Source organism: Scardinius erythrophthalmus, assembly GCF_964197995.2.
Source record: "Scardinius erythrophthalmus genome assembly, chromosome: 16".
In the NCBI taxonomy this organism is placed as follows: domain Eukaryota; kingdom Metazoa; phylum Chordata; class Actinopteri; order Cypriniformes; family Leuciscidae; genus Scardinius; species Scardinius erythrophthalmus.
This window is the reverse complement of record NC_138236.1, coordinates 29,904,260-29,924,401: the sequence shown is the minus strand read 5'-3', so window position 1 is coordinate 29,924,401 and position 20,142 is coordinate 29,904,260. Positions and strand designations below refer to the sequence as shown.

The window sequence follows — 20,142 nt, the reverse complement described above, 5'->3', positions numbered from 1 at the left end:
CTTGATCATAGGTAACTAAACCTATGCGCGTGAACTCGGCAATCGATTACTTTGGACTTCAACCGAAAACAGGATGTAAACACTCCAAATGTACAAAAAAATGAGCTCAATGTTAAAATTGACCGGAGTTCTCCTTTAACACATTCTGTTGACTATAAGTAGCGTTGCACCTACATGTCACTCTCATTAGAGTGTTAGTTACGTATTAATAGACTGGTAGGGTTAGGGTTAAATTAAGTTGACATGTAGTTGCAAAATTACTTATAGTCAGTAGAGTGTCAGTTGGAGGACAATCACAATAAAGTGTTTGCAGATATTAAGCAGACAGTCTACTTATACTCCAATGAAAGTTAGTTGACATATAGTTGCAAAGTTACTTATAGTCAACAGCACGTTCAAAAGGGACCATCAAAATAAAGTGTTACCGAACTGGCCAAGCAAAATCGAAGCCAGAGTTAATCTCTAGACTGGCCAAATACAATTCAATACACTGCAGTTCCCTTTACATGCATTTGAACGCAAAACTCTGCAGGTTCACTTTATTTCGACATAGTCTAATAATCCAAATTTAGTTGTATAAAGTCCTCATGAAATCAAAATTGACCCTATTTACTTTGTCAGAACACATTACTGGTCTTAGGGTGAACAATTTATCCGTGCACATTAATACACAGAAAAAATTGTTTGTCATGGTAATCTTTCATCAAAATCTGAAAAGTTACTTCCGGTCTGGAATGTCGTTCCTTCTCCGATGACGTCAGTTTGACGGCTTGGGTTGAAAACACTTGTTAGTCTGCTATGAGTGAGAGATGGAGAGGAGGTGCACTGAAGTAAAACCCTCAATTCAATATTTCGCACTGAAGAAAAATGATTTATATCTATATATTTAAGATTATTACTTTTACATTTTCGAGTATTTACGAGTAAATATTTATATTTATTATTTTGAATAATATATAAATATATGTATATATAAATATACACTATAAATAAATAGTAATAATATATAGTACGTGTACTTTTACTTGAGTACAGTTTTTGGATACTATACCCACCTTTGATAATGCTGCGTTCATGCCATGTCGTAATTACCATAATGGTTCTGAACTTTAAAAAGCCTTCACGTGTGTGTGTAGAACTTGTAATTATAATGTCTAAACCCGAAATTTTCTGAGAGCTACAAATTTGTTCCATTTGGCCGCTGTACCACCTAACCACTTCAGATTAAAGGTGTGTTCGAAGGTGTGAAGCGGCACTGTGCAGACCGATCGGTGTATGATATCAAAGTACTGCAAGAGCGATTCGAAAGCATACAGAGCTTTATTTACGGTAATTACGACATGGCGTGAAAGCAGCATAAGGTGAAAAAAATGTATACTAAAATGTATTTGAAAAAAATTTATGTTGTGCTAAGTATACTACAAATACATTTACATGATGTACTTTTGGTGTTCTAAACTGTTAAAGTCTGCTAAATTGGAACAACTAATTTTGTACTGATTGCACTTTAATTTTGCAGAAGTTGTGCTGAAGTCCAACTAAAGATATACTTAAGTGTACTTCATTGTGCTAAAGTGGAATTATTGCAAGTACACTTTAGGTACAGTTTAAATATCTTGCATTTAAAGACTGATATTATACAGAGATCATACAATCCTTCTTAATAAAGATATTAAAACACATTTTAGGCTTAATATTAAGAATATTGCACATATATAATGTGCATTGTGCAATAAAGAAATACTCCAAATAAAGTTTAATTATAAATTTATATCAGTAAGTCTTAAGTGATGTGTCAATACATATGTTAATGGATTAGAAGTACACTATGACATAAATGTATTTTAAAAATATTTTTGAATAGGTTTTTTTTTTTTTTTTTTTTTTTGGTGGCCATGAAAAATTGTGACAAATAGTTTTCCCTCAGCAAAGCTAGTTTCAGAGGACCACGGAAGCCATTTATTTTTTAGATTTTTTTTATGCTGTCCTTTTTGGAGCTTGACAGACATGATTGCTATGAACTGTTGTTGTTATGATAGGCTACAAGAGTTGCATATACAGTCTTCAAACATTCTTTAGCATTGTTGAAAGAAAGTCTTTTTTGAATGAAAGAATGTAAATGATGACAGAACATGTGGGGGTGGGGGGCTGTCTGTTGATCATTTACCATGTAATACTGTTGTTTGTGTTGTAAACATTTGAAAATATCCTAAATTTCTTCCTCAAGTACATTTTCTTGCTTTTGTTACTTTGTGCTGCTCATCCCACTCAAGCACACACACACACACACACACACACGCTCACGTGATTACAATAAACCCTGTGTTCACAGGCGTTTTTGAAAAACTAATCAGCCATCATGTAAACAAAGAGCACAGCTCCATAATCCCCCACCCCCGACCCTATTCTCCCCCTCCCCTCCCCTCCCCTCCCCCTTCCCTCTTTCATGCTTTCTCTCTTTCTCCTACCAGATATGAAAGAGGACAGGACAATTCTGTTGTTAAGTGGCTGGGTGGCACGATAGTTATCCTGGAGAACCATGTGCTCTGCTTCTTCTGCTTTGCTGGAGTACAACAGTGTCTCTAATTTCATTAGCTAATATGAAGAGAAGAGAAGAGAAGAGAAGAGAAGAGAAGAGAAGAGAAGAGAAGAGAAGAGAAGAGAAGAGAAGAGAAGAGAAGAGAAGAGAAGAGAAGAGAAGAGAAGAGAAGAGAAGAGAAGAGATTAACACATCCACATCTTTATTAAATACAATTCCTCTTCAATACATCACTGTTCACAAATTCCCTCTTTTGCATCACATTATCTCTTAGCCTTTAAGTATAAATAATTTTTAAAAAAGACATTCTTTGAAAAATTAAAAACAAGTTGTCCTTCTTTAATACAACATAAAACTTCTCTTACACACCACTTTTCTCTAAAAGTCATTGTCACCTACTGTAGATGTGCACAAAACAGAGGAGTCATTGATAACTTTGTGATGAACTGGTTTAATGTGTGACGTCTCGTAGCATCCGAACACCCGCTTCCAGGGCCGTGCACAGACATTTTGAGGGGCAGTGGCCTAAACCAAAAAAAGGGGCACTAAGGGGGTGGTTGCTTGTTAACACAAATTATCCAGTTATTACAAAATATTAAAAGAGAAGACAGCACACGCTCAAATATATTTATTTATTGTAGATGTTTTGATAGAACATCACAATTACACATTGCTGATAATAACAGAAACTATTTGCTGTTTTACATTTTTATATTTACCTGTTCCATTTACAGCAATACTTTTTTTTTTTTTTGGTACCACGTCCTGAAAGATCTTGATAACCTCATTTTTTTATGATTCATAATTACACAATGGTGATAATAACAGAAACTATTTACCGTTTTACATTTTGGTATTTACCTTTTCATTTTAGTTGTACAGCAAAACCTTTCTATTTGGTACCATGTCCTAAAAGATCTTAATAACCTCATCTTTTATGATTGGGATGTATTTTTCAATGGCCAGAAGCTGAAGATCAGAGAGTCGTTTTTGTCCACACACATTACAAAGTTTAGTTTAGTTTTCACCAGCTTCAACTTCGAGAATGAGCGTTCAACAGTGGCTGTTGAGACAGGTAGTGTTGCAAAGATTTTCAGCGGCTTAAAAGAGTGTATGTACCCTTAGTGTATGTAGTGTATGTAAAGTATGTACAAAAGTGTATGTACCCTAATGAATAACAAACCTGTTACAATCATATTAATCTGATGTAACTGATGTAAAAATGTAACTGTTACATCACAATCACTTAAATACAATTGTTAGGCTGAGTGCTAATTCAATTTATGTTCTTGTAATATAATTACTCTTCCATTCAAATAATTTAATGTCTATCTTTCTTGTTATCAAACTCTAACATATTCAGAATCCTTTACTGTCAGCCAGTTTTGTCTACAAAGTGTGCCAGCAACAGAAAATTTTGTTATTTGTATTAGATCTGATCGAGAATACAATAATTTGATAAGACAAGCAGCTAATTCTAAGAACATGGATATGTTGTACAAGTTGTTAGCACTAGTAGACCAAGAGCAAAATATTACCGACATATAAAAAAAAAAAGAATAATAAAAAAAAGACTAATTTCGCAGATTCAACCACTGTCTTGCATAGCCTACCTGTTAATGCGACAGCTTTCGTGAACTGTCGTGCTCACTCTCAGTTTCAAGAGAACGCCACAGACACATACTGTGAGTGATGCTGTGGAGTGCGGAGCGAGCGGGAAAACCTGGAGCGGATTAGCGGAATCAGCGGAATGCTTTGAGCGGAGCGGTGGGGGTGGGGAAGGGGGGCACCTCAGTTGATGACGGCAGAGGGACAGTGGCTCTAGCCACCGGGCCACCCCCCTGTGCACGGCCCTGCCCGCTTCCCTTCCTGGTCTCCGACCGCCCAACTTGTCCATTTGCAAACATCCAGCTACCATACAAACATGAATATGTGCAACATACACATATTCTACATATTTTCCTTTTTTTTTAACGTTAACAAGTGCAATATAGAAATAAACACTAACAACATGTTGCACGTGCTCCCATTTATTATGAACAACGGCGTGCTGTGTAAGCAATCAGTGTGTAACAAAGTCTTTGAACCTTGAATTTGGCTTGCTTGGGGTTCTGGAAAGATCATGGGCACGGATGTGGTGATGGTAGGACAGTGTGATTCAGTTACTCGTAGAAGTTGACGGCGGTTCCTTACATAGGTCTTACCATGAGACTGGACAATATAACTGTTGGGTTGGAGGGCATTTCCCGAAACCGTGGCCAGTTTGTCAAACCCACAGGTCGTCTCCATGAGACGACTCCACAGGGAGTCTGCCCAGGCTCCAGAGGCGAAAGGCGTCTGGCAGATTTGTCATGGCTTATCATTCCTTTTTGTCTGTGTGAATAAAGCAGCCTGAACATTAGTCTCAACTCTCGGTGTGAGCTGGGATGGTACCATGGGGATCAGAGACTTGGTGTGTCGAGACAGTAGACATTGCACTGGAGAAGGCATGCCAACCCTGGGTGTGTTTCGCAGGTTGAGCAAGGCTGCATGAATGTCAGAACCATCACATTCACATTTTCCTAGGAGATGCTTTGCAGACCTGAAAACACACTCCATTGGACCACTTGACCTAGGGTAATTGGGACTGCTTGTGACATGCAGAAAATCCCATTTCTGACACCATGTAGATGTGCACAAAACAGAGGAGTCGTTTGATAACTTTGTGATGAACTGGTTTAATGTGTGACGTCTCTTAGCATCCGAACACCCACTTCCCTTCCCTTCCACTCTACTAGTGTCTTTTGAATAGAAATCACCAATTGTTCTGGCTTTAAAACCTTCGCTGCCCCACTTTAATCCTCCTGGTAACTCTGGAAGCCATTGACATACTGCATATCATTCACTCTTACTCCAATTTACTTTAGCAGTGGATGCCTTTTCATATACCTCTATGCTTTTTATAAGATTATTGACATCTACAGTACATGTCCACTTAAAAATACTAATAGCTCAATTCTATTACAATTAGAATAATTCGGTATTAAAAACGCTTTAAGATCTTTTCTCATCCTTAATAATGGTTCAATGGCAATGATGTATAATTGACCAGAGAGTGGGCACCCTTGCCTAATTCCTCTTTTTTACAGTGATTGAGGCTCTCAACCCTCCTCCCGCCATCACAATACAGAAACATCACAATATCCAATAATTTGTTTTGAGTTTATCCAAGAAATAAACCTATCACCAAAAGCACTCAAAATTTTGAAAAAATATCCATGGTCCACCCTATTAAAAAATGTGTGATCTATTTATAAAAAAATAAACATTTTAATATTCTCTTTAAAGCTCGATCCATAATACAGGTACACAATAAGTCTGATCACTATGAATAATTTTGTTCAGATAGCATTTCATCCGGTTCTCTAAATATTTGGTTAAAATTTTGTAATCCATAAATAAAAGAGAAACATGTCTCCAAGTATTCAAAAATCCTGAATCCCCTTTTTTAGGTAACAGGGATAATGCTGCTCATTTTAATTAATTAATAATTTTCAAAACAATTTTGAACTTTTGATACTTCATAAAAATCTTTTCCCAAAATGTTTTTTTTTTAGGTCACTTTTAGATCACTTTTTCTGAAGAACCTCCTGAACATGCCCCCAAGTGCAGCAATGCAGCGCAGCATCTCATTCCCGCTTTTTCAAGGAATAGGGTTACACTCAAGTAACCTGAGACGTTCCCTTTCAAATGCTACTCTCAATGCTGTGCTGATTTAAGTGCTATGGGAATGAGAATACCAATGCCTTCGCTCTGAAAGTGTCTGGACCCCTCAAGGTTGTGTAGTGTGTGCGCACAAACACGTGAAAGGCCTCATACATGAGTTTGGAATGTCGACTCAAAGATGTGTGAGCCCGGAGTAACATGGACATCCAAACTATAGAATGTCATAAATGTGTGTGGAGAGGACCAACCTGCTGCATCACATACTTGCTGCAAACCTCCACCCCCAGGTTACAGCCCCCATGACAAATTAACAGCTACTCTGACTTATGCCACTGGCTAGTGCCGTGGACGTAAATCTGAAATGCTACAGCATAGTAAACGATGGAAGACAGAAGACTTCGAGAATGACCGGATCCACGGTCGAAAATGGAACTTTGGGAAGATAGTCGGGGTGAGGGTGCAAAGTAGCCTTGACCAGTCCAGGGGCAAAGTCTAAACAGGATGGCAAAAACGATAGAGCCTGTCGACGAGATAGCCATAAGGAAAACCATTTTTAGAGTCAGAAGCTTGACTGGTGCTCATTCTAGTGGTTCAAAAGGGTTGTTGACTAGCCCCTCAAGTACCATGGCTAAGTCCCATGAGGGAACTTTCACTCTGTCGGGTGGTCTCAGTCGCCTAGCTCCACGAATGAAGTGGGCGATCAGAGGGCGTTTACCCATTGAAACACTGTCCATAAGAGTGTGGCAAGCCAAAATGGGGGTCACAAATTCTCTGAGAGTAGCAGGACATATGCCTGTTGACAACTTTTCATGCAGAAACTCCAGCACCGGAACAATCTTGCAGTGAACTGGGTCTGCATGATGTATAGTACACCACCATAGTACAGGACGTACATTTTTCTAGTGGAGGGAGCCCTAGCACTTAGAATAGTCTCTATTACATCCGCTGGAAGTCCAGCGTCTTTTAGCTGGTCTCCCTCAGGGGCCAAACATGAAGGTTCCAAAGTTTGGAGCGGGGATGGAATATCATCCACTGTGCCTGAGATAGAAGGTCCCTCCTGTTCGGTATTGCCCATGGCGAACCGTCGAGGAGGGATACAATTTCCAAGAACCAAACTCTCTGCCAACGAGGCGCTATCAGCAAGAGGCAAGACCCTAGTTGACGACCTTGGCCAGGACTCCTGAGAGCAGAGTGATTGGTGGAAATGCAAAAAGGCGCTTTCTGGGCCATGCAAGTAGTAAAGTGAGAAGTAAAGGGGACATTGCGTGCTCATTAGTGTTTCCTGTGAAGCGAAGAGGTCCACCTCTGCTTCGTGAAATCTTTCCCAGATCTGAATGACTATATCGAGTTGGAGCTTCCAATCCCTGTGTGTCACCTCCCATCTGGACAGTAAACCTGCTGCAACATTTGTGCTTCCAGGAATGTATCGTCATGAGGGACAGGAACCTAAAGCAGAATCTGCTGCGTTAGATTGTTCAAACGGCGCAAACAGAGTCTGCCTTGGCAATTTTATGTAGGCGACTACTGCAGTGTTGTCAACCCACACTAGGACATGATAGCCCCTTAACTGGTGGAGGACATACTTCAGGGTCATAAATACAGCCATCAGTTCGAGGCAATTGATGTTCCAATCAAGAGGACAATTTCTCCAGATCTCTTGGGCTGGACAGCTATCTAAGACCGTTGCCCTTATTTGCCTCTGGGGATTGGGGATTGGGCCTTGGATGAAATCCTCTGGCTCTGAGCCACAGCTGAAATGGTCTCATGTGCAGTCCCAAAGGTATCACTGTGGATAAGGCTGCCATAAGACCTAGAACTCTTTGAAAGTGATGCAAAGTAATTTTCTGAACTAGCCTAAGCTACCTTCTTCTCATCACATAGTCCAGCATTAAAACGTCTAGAGTAAAAATCAACTGCAAGTTTTCAAATTTCATTTGGATTGTCCATAATTGTCCCATCTGGACGTCTTAAAGCATAGGATTATGCTCCACATTTTGCTCAAATAAAAAAAAGTGCTAGGAGAATCCATATCCTTGATTGAACAAAAATGTGACCTTATTAATGCATTTTTAACTTGTTTTGCAATAGATGTTTAAATTTTAGCTGCTTCTTACTTAATTCACCACTTTTATTGATTCCTTCTTCATTGTCCAGCAATATCTTTTCCATTTCTCCCATTTCACATTGAATTTTTTATTTTATTTTCCATACTATGGAAGGCAATGGAGTCCATCAACTGTTTGGCTAACCATATTCTTCTAAATATATATTTTTCTGTTCAGCAGAAGTAAGAAACTAATACATGTTTGGAGCAACTTGAGGGTGAGTAAGTGATGACAGAAATATTTTTGGGTGAACTATTATTTTAACTTTATTATCTCTTACTTTGATAAATGCATACTGTATACATGTATACTGTTCACTCTGTATCACTGTATCACTCAAATCATGTTCTTGAATCACCTTAGAAAGTACTACACCTGATTGAAAATGAGTTTCTTCACCATTCCTATCAACCTTATAATCCTCAGTACAGTTCCAGTCTTCAGCCATTACTATACAACTATATTTTATCATAGCCTATTTTAATGTCTTTTTAAGTCGCGCTGATTGCCATTTTCATCAGAAGTTTTCTCCTTCAAGCGCGAATATCATCTCCTCGCTGACTCAGAAGAAGAAGAAGACAGAAGTCTTTCTGCTCGCCGTTGAAACAAACCTCAAGCAGCGGATTAACGGCGCTTCAGTGACTGCAGCTGACTCGACACTTCTACTCTGCACCTATTCAGTGACTATTTAAAAGCAAATTTCACTTAAAAAGAGCAAATTATAAGCAATGTTTTTTGCTAAATGTCACGCCACGAGTGTGGCTCATGCAGTGCTCCCCTAATTCCCTCGGATCAGCACAAAGAGTGCATCGCTTGCCTAGGCCGTGCCCACACAGAGGCTACACTCACAGAGATCAGCTTTTCTCACTGCGAGAGCATTTCAGAATTTCAGTTGTGGATCCCAGGGATGGTTCAGCTCTGTCAGCAGCCCCATGGCCAATTCCGTTGAGGAGGGACCTCCTCTTCCAAGCAGGGGGGACAATTTGGCATCCCCAACCTGACTTGTGGAGCCTCCATCTATGGCCGCTCAACGGGAGCCTTCTCTTCTTTCCCATACGCTCCTATAGCTGGGCAATCAATTGGGGAAAATGACTTGGTCGTCAAGTTTGAACCTGCCTTGTCCCCACATGGTTCCATCCTGGGACCTGTCCACAGTTCTGAGGGCACTCCGATGACCTCTGATTGAGCTGCTCTGCAATGCTCAATGCACGCTCCCATTATCTCAAGGTTATGTTATTAACCTGGCCTTTTATTGTGGCCAGCCTAAGGCACACCTGTGCAATAATCATGCTGTCTACTCAGCATCTTGCTATGCCACACCTGTGAGGTGGATGGATTATCACGGCAAAGGAAAAGTGCTCACTAACACAGATTTAGACAGATTTGTGAACAATATTTGAGAGAAATAGGCCTTTTGTGTACATAGAAAAAGTTCTAGATCTTTGAGTTCAGCTCATGAAAAATGGGGGCAAAAACAAAAGTGTTGCATTTATCATTTTGTTCAGTGTACTTGCAGCAGCAGCCTAAAAGGATATATTACACCTAGGCCACTACTACTGTCACATCCAGTAATATGATGGCTAGATGACTGATGTTACTGCAACAAGTGCTCCTGGGTTTGCCAGAGCTCGTCTTAAACCAGAAATATATAAGACCATTGATGGCAAAGTTATAGTTGAAGATTAACTTTTACACTTCCTTTCGATAAAAATGAGAACTTTAAGTCAGGATGAAATAGTCCTTTTAGCTGCAAACCACTTCGGATCAGATTGGATTGAGGCTTCAAAGAAAATGTTGTTTGAACTCTGTTCCACTACCCAACGGAATATCTCTCACAAAGGAGCACAGAAAGACGCCAATAACATCAAGAGCTGTCTTAAAGTCCTTAATGAATGTGGGGACAATATTCCAAAATTTGTATCATATTATCTGGACGAGCTGCCACCTGTGAATTTTTCCAACATGGACGTCTGTGGCCTTCTTCGGAAAGTTGAGCAGCTGCATGCTGATGTATCCGTCTTGAAACATGCGATGCACCGACAATCTGAAACAAGTGAAGGTTTGAGTGCAGTCGCGGCAGACATGAGCCGCCGGGTTTGTGCCCTCGAGCAGAACGCTGCCCACGGTGGTGCGGGCTTTGATGCACTGGTGAGCTGGATGGAGAATGCAAGCACCACGCGCGCTACTCACTATACGGTGGGGACAATATTCCAAAATTTGTATCATATTATCTGGACGAGCTGCCACCTGTGACTTTTTCCAACATGGACGTCTGTGGCCTTCTTCGGAAAGTTGAGCAGCTGCATGCTGATGTATCCGTCTTGAAACATGCGATGCACCGACAATCTGAAACAAGTGAAGGTTTGAGTGCAGTCGTGGCAGACGTGAGCCGCCGGGTTTGTGCCCTCGAGCAGAATGCTGCCCACGGTGGTGCGGGCTTTGATGCACTGGTGAGCTGGATGGAGAATGCAAGCACCACGCGCGCTACTCACTATACGGATGTCGGTGACACGGATGGTTCGGCGGAGGTGCCTGAAACAACAGGTGACGACGCCGAGGAGAGGCTCCAAGACCCGTGCTTCAAGCAATGGAGTGTATTACGCCAGCAGTTAGCCCTGGGTTGACGAGGCTGTCGCCTGGATTACCCAAGTGGAACCAAGTTGTAAAAAGGGGGCGACAGAAGTGCACAGAGGAGTCCCAACAGGGAGTACGCACTGGCAAATCTGTGTTGGAACGGAGGGCAGCAAAAATTGTTGTGGGCACTGGTGCGGCAAGAGACATCAAGATGATAACAACTAAAAGGGTGAGTGTCTTCGCCAGTAGGTTTTCACCTGATGTAGATGTTGAAGTATTGCGCGCTCATCTTATGCATAAACTTGGACATGAAGTATCATGCGAAAGGATTGCTACTGTAAACAGTAGATACGCATCATTTAAAATAGCTGCTGAATGCAAAGATGTTGGCGATATGTATAACCCGGAACTATGGCCAGAGGGAGCGTATGTACGGCGCTATTATGAACCACGGAGAGCTGGAACCGTGGGTGCTAACTTTAAAGCGGCTACTCTTCCTTCTGCCAATACGAGTATGCCTGATAATTGCATGAGTGCCAAAGTATGATGTCGCTATGGATATACGCGTCCTATCATATAACTGCCGTGGCCTGCGCTTGGGTCAAAGTGCTGAGGATAAAGCTTGCCGTTTTATTGTTGATCAGTTGCTGGAGCACAGTGATATTCTGTGCCTACAGGAAACATTTCTTGCAATGCAGGATTTAACGGGTCTGAACTCAAATCAGTGACAGCTTTCATGGTGTTGGAGAGTCTACCACTGACCTCAGTCTGGGAATACAAAGAGGCAGAATTCCAGGAGGTGTGGCAATTCTGTGGAATAAAAAGCTGGACTCAGCGATTAATGTAGTTAGGCTTGGTGTGGACTGGTGTATTGCTATACGTCTGACACAGTGTGATAAGGAATTTATTATTTTAAATATTTACACTCCATATGAATGCCAGCAAAATGAAGAAGATTATGTAAATAAGTTTGCTTTTATTAGTTCCTATTTACAAAACGAGTGTTTCTCAAATATCTTTATCGTTGGGGATATGAATGCAGACATTTCAGACAACAGGTCAGTGTTTGCTAAACATTTAAATAACTTATGCACCGATAATAATTTAATACTGTCCAGCAGAGAGCTCTTGCCTGTTGATAGCTACACACATATAAGCGAGGCCTGGCACACCACGTCCTGGCTGGACCATTGCCTCACTACAGCCGATGCTCACGCATCCTTGGCACATATGGAAATTTTATACGATCTATCCACTTCTGATCACATTCCTGTAAAAATGGTGATCAGGTCTGAGTACATACCATCAACTATAAAGTGTGAAAATAACTCAAATCATGTTTTTTTGGACTGGTCCTCTCTTACATGTGAAGAAATGTCTTTGTACTATGAACATACTGATCAATTATTGAATAATATATATCTCCCTAGAGAGGCACTCATGTGCAAAAATGGTAATTGCACAAACAGTAAACATATCATAGATATCTCTGCTATGTATACTGCAATTGTCTCTGCTTTACTTGAAGCTAGTAAGTCTCTTCTTAAGGGATAGAAAAAGGGAGGAAAAACTCGGCCTGGTTGGAATGCATATGTAGCTGAATTCTATGCTGAGGCTCGTGAAGCTACTAGATCCTGGGCAATGGCTGGTAAACCAAGATAGGGACCTATTTTTGAATATAAGAAGAGCACAAATGCAAAATGTAAATATGCAATACGTTTTATTAGTAAAAATGAGCAGCATCTGAGGGCAGAAGCTATGGCCAAGAAACTTTTAGACAACACAAATAATGATTTCTGGAAAGAGGTGAAACGTACAAATAACTGCAAACTCTCACTACCATGTTCAGTTGATGGAGTCTCTGGTGCAAATGCTATTGCTGAGCTCTGGCGAATGCATTATAGAAAATTGTTTAATTGTGTACAGACTAAATGTTTTAAAGTAGATAATGTTGACAATGTAGATGCAATCAAATGTCATGAGGTCTCTAAAGCTATTAGGAACTTAGCAGCTAATAAATCAACTGGCCTGGATTCTATCTCGGCTGAACATCTAAAAAAATGCAAGCATAAGGCTGTATACACTTCTTGCACTAGGCTTTACTGCCTTCATGATCCATGGCTTTCTTCCAGACTCAATGATGTCTGTGATGCTGACTCCTGTAATTAAGGATAAAGCAGGAAAAGTGGGTTCCTCAGACAACTATAGACCCATCGCCCTAGCTAATATATTATCAAAAGTTGTGGAATTAATTCTCCTTGAGAGGATCAATGAATTAATTATCTCTGCAGATAATCAATTTGGTTTTAAACCAAAGCATGGTACGGATATGTGCATATATGTCCTGAAGGAACTACTAAGCAACTATAAGAGAAAAAACTCAACCGTTTTTATATGTTTTTTAGATGCATCTAAGGCATTCGACCGGGTGAATCATTGGAAATTATTTATTGGATGCAGCAGGAGTCCCTAAATACATTGTCAGAATCCTATCATATTGGTATGCCCAACAGACCATGCAAGTGAAATGGGACAGCTGTATGTCGGCTCCTTTTCATATCAGTAATGGAGTAAGACAAGGGAGCATCTTATCCCCCATTTTATTCAATTTTTACATGAATGATTTATCATATAATCTAAACCGAGGTAAAACTGGCTGTATGGTCGGATGCATCTTATTTATGCAGATGATTGTGTGATTTTTAGCCCGAGCTCAGCTGGACTGCAGCATCTTCTTAGCATATGTTCTGCGTTTGGGGAAGAACATGATGTAAAGTACAATGATTCCAAAAGTGTTATCATGATTTGCAGAACCGCAGAAGACAGACATTTAACCTTTCCTGTTTTTAGGCTCGCAGGTAATGTTCTTAATATCTGCAGTAAAGTGAAATATCTTGGTCATCTGATTACAGATCAGCTTACAGATGACGATGACATTAATCGTCAGTGCCGTATGCTGTATGTGCGGGCATATCAGAGCCGGCTTCAGACTGCGCTCAGCAGGGGGGCATTTATTTTCAATGGGTGGGCACTAGGTATGGGGACTTTTTTTCGGATATCAGATATCCTATATTTATTATTGCTACTGCCTTTTCTGTTAGCTATTACCATGAAGTGATGCAAGTTGCAACCCATACAATAAAAACATAAACCATTACACATTGTTGCAAGACGTGCAACTCTTAAGAAATTTGATTAAATAAGGGTTAAATAGGCCTATACAAAAAAATTACAAGACCGACTCTGACCACAGCTTTATTATAAACAAAGCAAACGAACATGCTCACAGTCTCTCACTGACAGGTCAGGATAGTAGTTTAACTGCTATCTCACTGGCGGAAGAGAGAAAAAAAGCTACACATCTTTATTCTGCTTTGCTCTAACATAAGCGTTCACAGTAGCCTACTATTAAAAAAGCATCATGTAACGTTAGTTACCTTCATCAAAACAAATTAAAAACACCCACAACATACACAGAGATTATTCTACAATTTCCATTTACAAGGAAATATAGGCTAAAACAGTTGTTTCTCCACGGCGGGAGTGACATTTCAGGACAATGGACAGCGCAAAACTGAACTAAATAGGCCTACTAAACTATTATTAGTCTCATCATCACAACATAACGTGACAACACAATATAGTGAACTTTGACAGTACATAATGCCAGTTAGATAAATACACTAACAACCGGCCAGCATGAAACTTTAAATTTAACTTGCAGTTAGAAGAGCTGAAGACGCCGCTTGTGAGCTGATTGGAACTTCCTGAGAACAGCGTCCTTCCATTCACCACAACACTTTTTTGTTAAGTCCTTCTCGAATGCAAGTTGAACTAGTCTGGCCTTTCTTGTGTGAAGCATGCTCCTTCTGTGTTCTGAAAACACATTTTTGAGCGTGGAGAACGAATTTTCGCAGGTCGCGGTAGAAGCACCAAATACCAAAGCCAGTTGGAGTGCCGTCAACGCAGTGGGCATCGCCTTAAGCGTTTTGTAATGTTTGGACAACAGTCTCTGAACTGTCCATTTCTCCTCTGAGTCGTCTTCCATTTGGGACTGGAGAAATCGACGTGCGACGCAGAACTCCGACTCCACTATCTCCATTCCTGCTAAATCCATAATGTGTTTGAGTTTTTTCACATCCAGAAAACTTTTATTTTCTGGGTCAAGAGCTTCCAATGCACTTATCAGCTTCCCATTGCGCTCGCTGAAACGCACATCCATTTCTCCAAGTACGGCATCAATCGCACTGAAAAAAAGTCTCTTCAGCTCTGACTTGTCGTTATTTGTGTCGTTTTGTCCCACACTCTCCTCAAGAACGTACTCCTCCAGGTTCCTGTTCATAACACGTCTCCTTTTGCTGGGTTGTATGGGCTCGTTGTTGTTGGTAGCAGTACTCCATAGCTCGGTAAATGCATCATCGCATCTCAGATCACGAACACAGTCTATCGCACTGTGCACGAGTTTCACTGCATTCAGTAGGTCCATTTCCTTCGCCTGTAGCTGTTTGTTAGGCGAGTCCAGAAGCAGTAATATCTTGTGCACACTATGTCCAATGAACACAAAGCTGCGCTCCTTTATCTGGTGTAAAAGGCCAGTTGCCAGCACTCTCACTTCTGATCCAAAGGCCCGAGAGCTGCTCGTCTTTGACAGTACCGCAATGATATCCTCCAAGTTTTTAAGGATCACAGAGACCGTTGCTAGATGGCCTGTCCAGCGTTGGTCAAGGAGGCGCTTCAGGGTATCACCTTTATAGTGAGTGGAAACGGTGGGCTTTCTCAGGAAATTATAAAGCATGCCACACACATTAAAGAAGTCACCAATTGCTTCTTCAGCCGACAGAGCATGGACGACCACAAGGTGCAGCTGGTGGTTAAAGCAGTGGATGTAAGGGATTTCTCTGCCAAGTCTATCCTGTAGCAGTTTTTGGACTCCTCCGTGTTTCCCAGACATGAGGGATGCACCGTCATAGCACTGACTCAATATCTTTGCACTGCTGAGCCCCGCTTTTTGAAGTTCTTGTAATATGGTGTCAGTGAGTGTCCCTGCGTCCCCAGCTTCTGCAGTGGCCATGGTAAGCAGACGTTCTGTCACCTTACAACTGTCCTCTGATATGAACCGGATGACTATTGAAATGTTCTCACACCCAGTGGAGTCACGAGTCCCGTCAACTTTGATCGTGAACCACTGCGAGCCTATGTCACGTACAATAGCATCCGTTATGACACTGCTCATTGCCTCAAGTAGTTCGTTTTGTATTTCGTGACGTGTATGTTGCGTTGCGAGGTATTGTTTTCACAACTTTAACCAGCTGCTGGTCTTTTCGGAGGGTGTATTCAAATAGAGAAAGGAACAGTCCACTCCCCCCCTCTGACATACTATCAAAGGCATCTAGCTTACCTCTCAAAGGTAGTTGATTTGTTGCCAGAAACTCCAAAATGTCAATAATGGCAGACATGTAGTATCGGTTCCTTGAAAGCTGCTCTGTGTTAATCAATTTGGAAATCTCTGTGTCCGTCTCTGTGCGTTTCCCTCGTTCCCTCCAAGCGGCAACGCATGTCAGGTGCTCTTTGGAAGTGGCATGTTTATGGAAGCCTTTGTTGGATTCGTTTGCATGCTTCCAGTTGCAATATCCCTTTGTGATAAAAACTGAATCAACATTGGTATATGCTGTCGCTGACCGAAATTTCCTACAAGGAAAACAAAAAGCGCTGTCTGTGTTCACAGAGTATTCCAGCCAGTCTCTTCCATGGTACCATGTACTCACAAATGAGCGTTTTTTCCCATTATAAAGGTGGCTTGGATATTTGTCCAGTTTCACCTGGTTGGGCTTTTCGTCACCGAGATCCTCAGGTGGACCTTGAGGTGTAGGAAGGTCTGGTCCAAATGTAGTGGAGCTGGAGCTACAGGTGCTAGCTTGGGAAGCTGCGATGTTAGCGGCCACGCCGCCGCCGACCACGGAGTCACAAATAGCCGGGCTGTTGTCGTTGTCTTGTTGTATGGGGTCAGCAGAATCGGAAAATCGACGTGGAAGGAGAAACTGTGGTTTTGAACCATTTTCTAATGTCCATTTTTGGACAGTTTTCATCTGTTTGCTTTGTTTTGAATGCAGCCAGGAATATTGCGCCAACTGATTTCATTCATGTATTAACGTGCAAGTGATTGGGGGGGCGGCAGGGGGGTTTCCTCACTGTGGTTTTATGTTGGCTAAGCGCTTTATTATATTTTCAGCTAATGAGCAGTTTGTAGACATATTTTTATTATTTCTCACTAAAATGTAAATTAAACTGATATTATTTTGTAAATTATATCATAATTCAATTTGGGGGGGCATAAAAGACATTTGGGGGGGCATTGCCCCCTAATGCCCCCCCCATACCGCCGGCAGTGGGGCATATGTTCTGGTACGCAAATTTGGTTGCTGCACTGCTGGAGTGAAGTTAACCCTATTTAAAGCATACTGTTCGCCTTTGTACACTGCACATCTGTGGCTGAACTATAAAAAAGCTAGTCTTCAGAAATTGCAAGTAGCATTCAATGACGCTCTGAGGATGTTACTAAAAAAGCCCAGATCAACTTGTGCGAGTGAGTTGTTTGTGAGCACCAGAGTGGACACTCTGCAGTCTGTCCTGCGAAAAGCGATGTTCAGGTTCATTTGTCGGCTGAATGATTCTGTAAATCAAGTTGTTGTGGTGCTGGTGAATGTTAGGTACAGTGCCACACGCTGCATGTCTCAGTTTTGGGAACACTGGTATAAGTGCCTTTTAAAAACGAGTCATTTGTAACTTTGTGTTGTGTATTTCGTGTTTTTTAGGGCCCGAGCACCGATGGTGAGAGGACCCTATTGTTTTTGCTCCGTTTATTATTATTAGGGCCCAAGCCCTGAAAGGGCGAAGGCCCTATTGTTTCCGGAAGGATTATTAGGGCCCAAGCCCTGAAAGGGCGAAGGCCCTATTGTTTTCGGTAGGATTATTTATTAGGGCCCAAGCCCTGAAAGGGCGCAGAGCCCTATTGTTTTCGGTAGGATTATTTGTCCAAGCCCTGAAAGGGCGAAGGCCCTATTGTTTTCGTTAGGATTATTATTAGGGCCCAAGACCTGAAAGGGCGAAGGCCCTATTGTTTTCGGTAGGATTATTATTAGGGCCCAAGCCCTGAAAGGGCGCAGAGCCCTATTGTTTTCATTAGGATTATTAGGGCCCAAGCCCTGAAAGGGCGAAGGGCCTATTGTTTTCGTTAGGATTATTTTTATTATTATTAGGGCCCAAGCCCTGAAAGGGCGAAGGCCCTATTGTTTCCGTAAGGATTATTAGGGCCCAAGCCCTGAAAGGGCGAAGGCCCTATTGTTTTCGGTAGGATTATTAGGGCCCAAGCCCTGAAAGGGCGAAGAGCCCTATTGTTTTCGGTAGGATTATTAGGGCCCAAGCCCTGAAAGGGCGCAGAGCCCTATTGTTTTCGTAAGGATTATTTATTATTAGGGCCCAAGCCCTGAAAGGGCGAAGAGCCCTATTGTTTTCGGTAGGATTATTAGGGCCCAAGCCCTGAAAGGGCGCAGAGCCCTATTGTTTTCGTAAGGATTATTATTATTAGGGCCCAAGCCCTGAAGGGGCGAAGGCCCTATTGTTTTCGTTAGGATTATTAGGGCCCAAGCCCTGAAAGGGCGCAGAGCCCTATTGTTTTCGTTAGGATTATTATTATTATTATAAGGGCCCAAGCCCTGAAAGGGGCGAAGGCCCTATTGTTTTCGGTAGGATTATTTATTATTAGGGCCCAAGCCCTGAAAGGGCGAAGAGCCCTATTGTTTTCATAAGGATTATTTATTATTAGGGCCCAAGCCCTGAAAGGGCGAAGAGCCCTATTGTTTTCGGTAGGATTATTAGGGCCCAAGCCCTGAAAGGGCGCAGAGCCCTATTGTTTTCGTAAGGATTATTATTATTAGGGCCCAAGCCCTGAAGGGGCGAAGGCCCTATTGTTTTCGTTAGGATTATTAGGGCCCAAGCCCTGAAAGGGCGCAGAGCCCTATTGTTTTCGTTAGGATTATTATTATTAGGGCCCAAGCCCTGAAGGGGCGAAGGCCCTATTGTTTTCGTTAGGATTATTAGGGCCCAAGCCCTGAAAGGGCGCAGAGCCCTATTGTTTTCGTTAGGATTATTATTATTATTATAAGGGCCCAAGCCCTGAAAGGGGCGAAGGCCCTATTGTTTTCGGTAGGATTATTTATTATTAGGGCCCAAGCCCTGAAAGGGCGAAGAGCCCTATTGTTTTCGTAAGGATTATTTATTATTAGGGCCCAAGCCCTGAAAGGGCGAAGAGCCCTATTGTTTTCGGTAGGATTATTAGGGCCCAAGCCCTGAAAGGGCGCAGAGCCCTATTGTTTTCGTAAGGATTATTATTATTAGGGCCCAAGCCCTGAAGGGGCGAAGGCCCTATTGTTTTCGTTAGGATTATTAGGGCCCAAGCCCTGAAAGGGCGCAGAGCCCTATTGTTTTCGTTAGGATTATTATTATTATTATTAGGGCCCAAGCCCTGAAAGGGGCGAAGGCCCTATTGTTTTCGGTAGGATTATTTATTATTAGGGCCCAAGCCCTGAAAGGGCGAAGAGCCCTATTGTTTTCGGTAGGATTATTTATTATTAGGGCCCAAGCCCTGAAAGGGCGCAGAGCCCTATTGTTTTCGTAAGGATTATTATTATTAGGGCCCAAGCCCTGAAAGGGCGAAGGCCCTATTGTTTCCGGTAGGATTATTAGGGCCCAAGCCCTGAAAGGGCGAAGGCCCTATTGTTTTCGGTAGGATTATTAGGGCCCAAGCCCTGAAAGGGCGAAGGCCCTATTGTTTCCGGTAGGATTATTTATAATTATTAGGGCCCAAGCCCTGAAGGGGCGAAGGCCCTATTGTTTTCGTTAGGATTATTAGGGGTTCAAGCACGAAGTGCTGAAACCCTATTGTAATTGTACTGATTTTTAGGGGTTCAAGCACGAAGTGCTGAAACCCTATTGTAATTGTACTGATTTTTATTAGGGGTTCAAGCACGAAGTGCTGAAACCCTATTGTAATTGTACTGATTTTTATTATTAGGGGTTCAAGCACGAAGTGCTGAAACCCTATTGTAATTGTACTGATTTTTATTATTATTATTATTATTATTCTCCCCTAAAACGCATCGTGCAGCCCAAACCGTAAGAGCTGGAACCTTGAAACTTGGCCAAATGGTAGTCCTCAATTTG

General features: G+C 41.8%; 1 protein-coding gene across 1 annotated transcript in view; it reads right to left on the bottom strand.

Annotated features, from left to right (window-relative positions):
* Positions 1–20,142, bottom strand: part of ca14 (carbonic anhydrase XIV) — a gene marked incomplete at both ends in the record, with an annotated part of 177,067 nt that overhangs the window by 21,483 nt on the left and 135,442 nt on the right. The window contains one exon of the mRNA XM_081388892.1: positions 2,469–2,595. Within this exon, the coding sequence (XP_081245018.1) occupies positions 2,469–2,595 (127 nt within the window). The remainder of the gene's footprint in view (positions 1–2,468; positions 2,596–20,142) is intronic.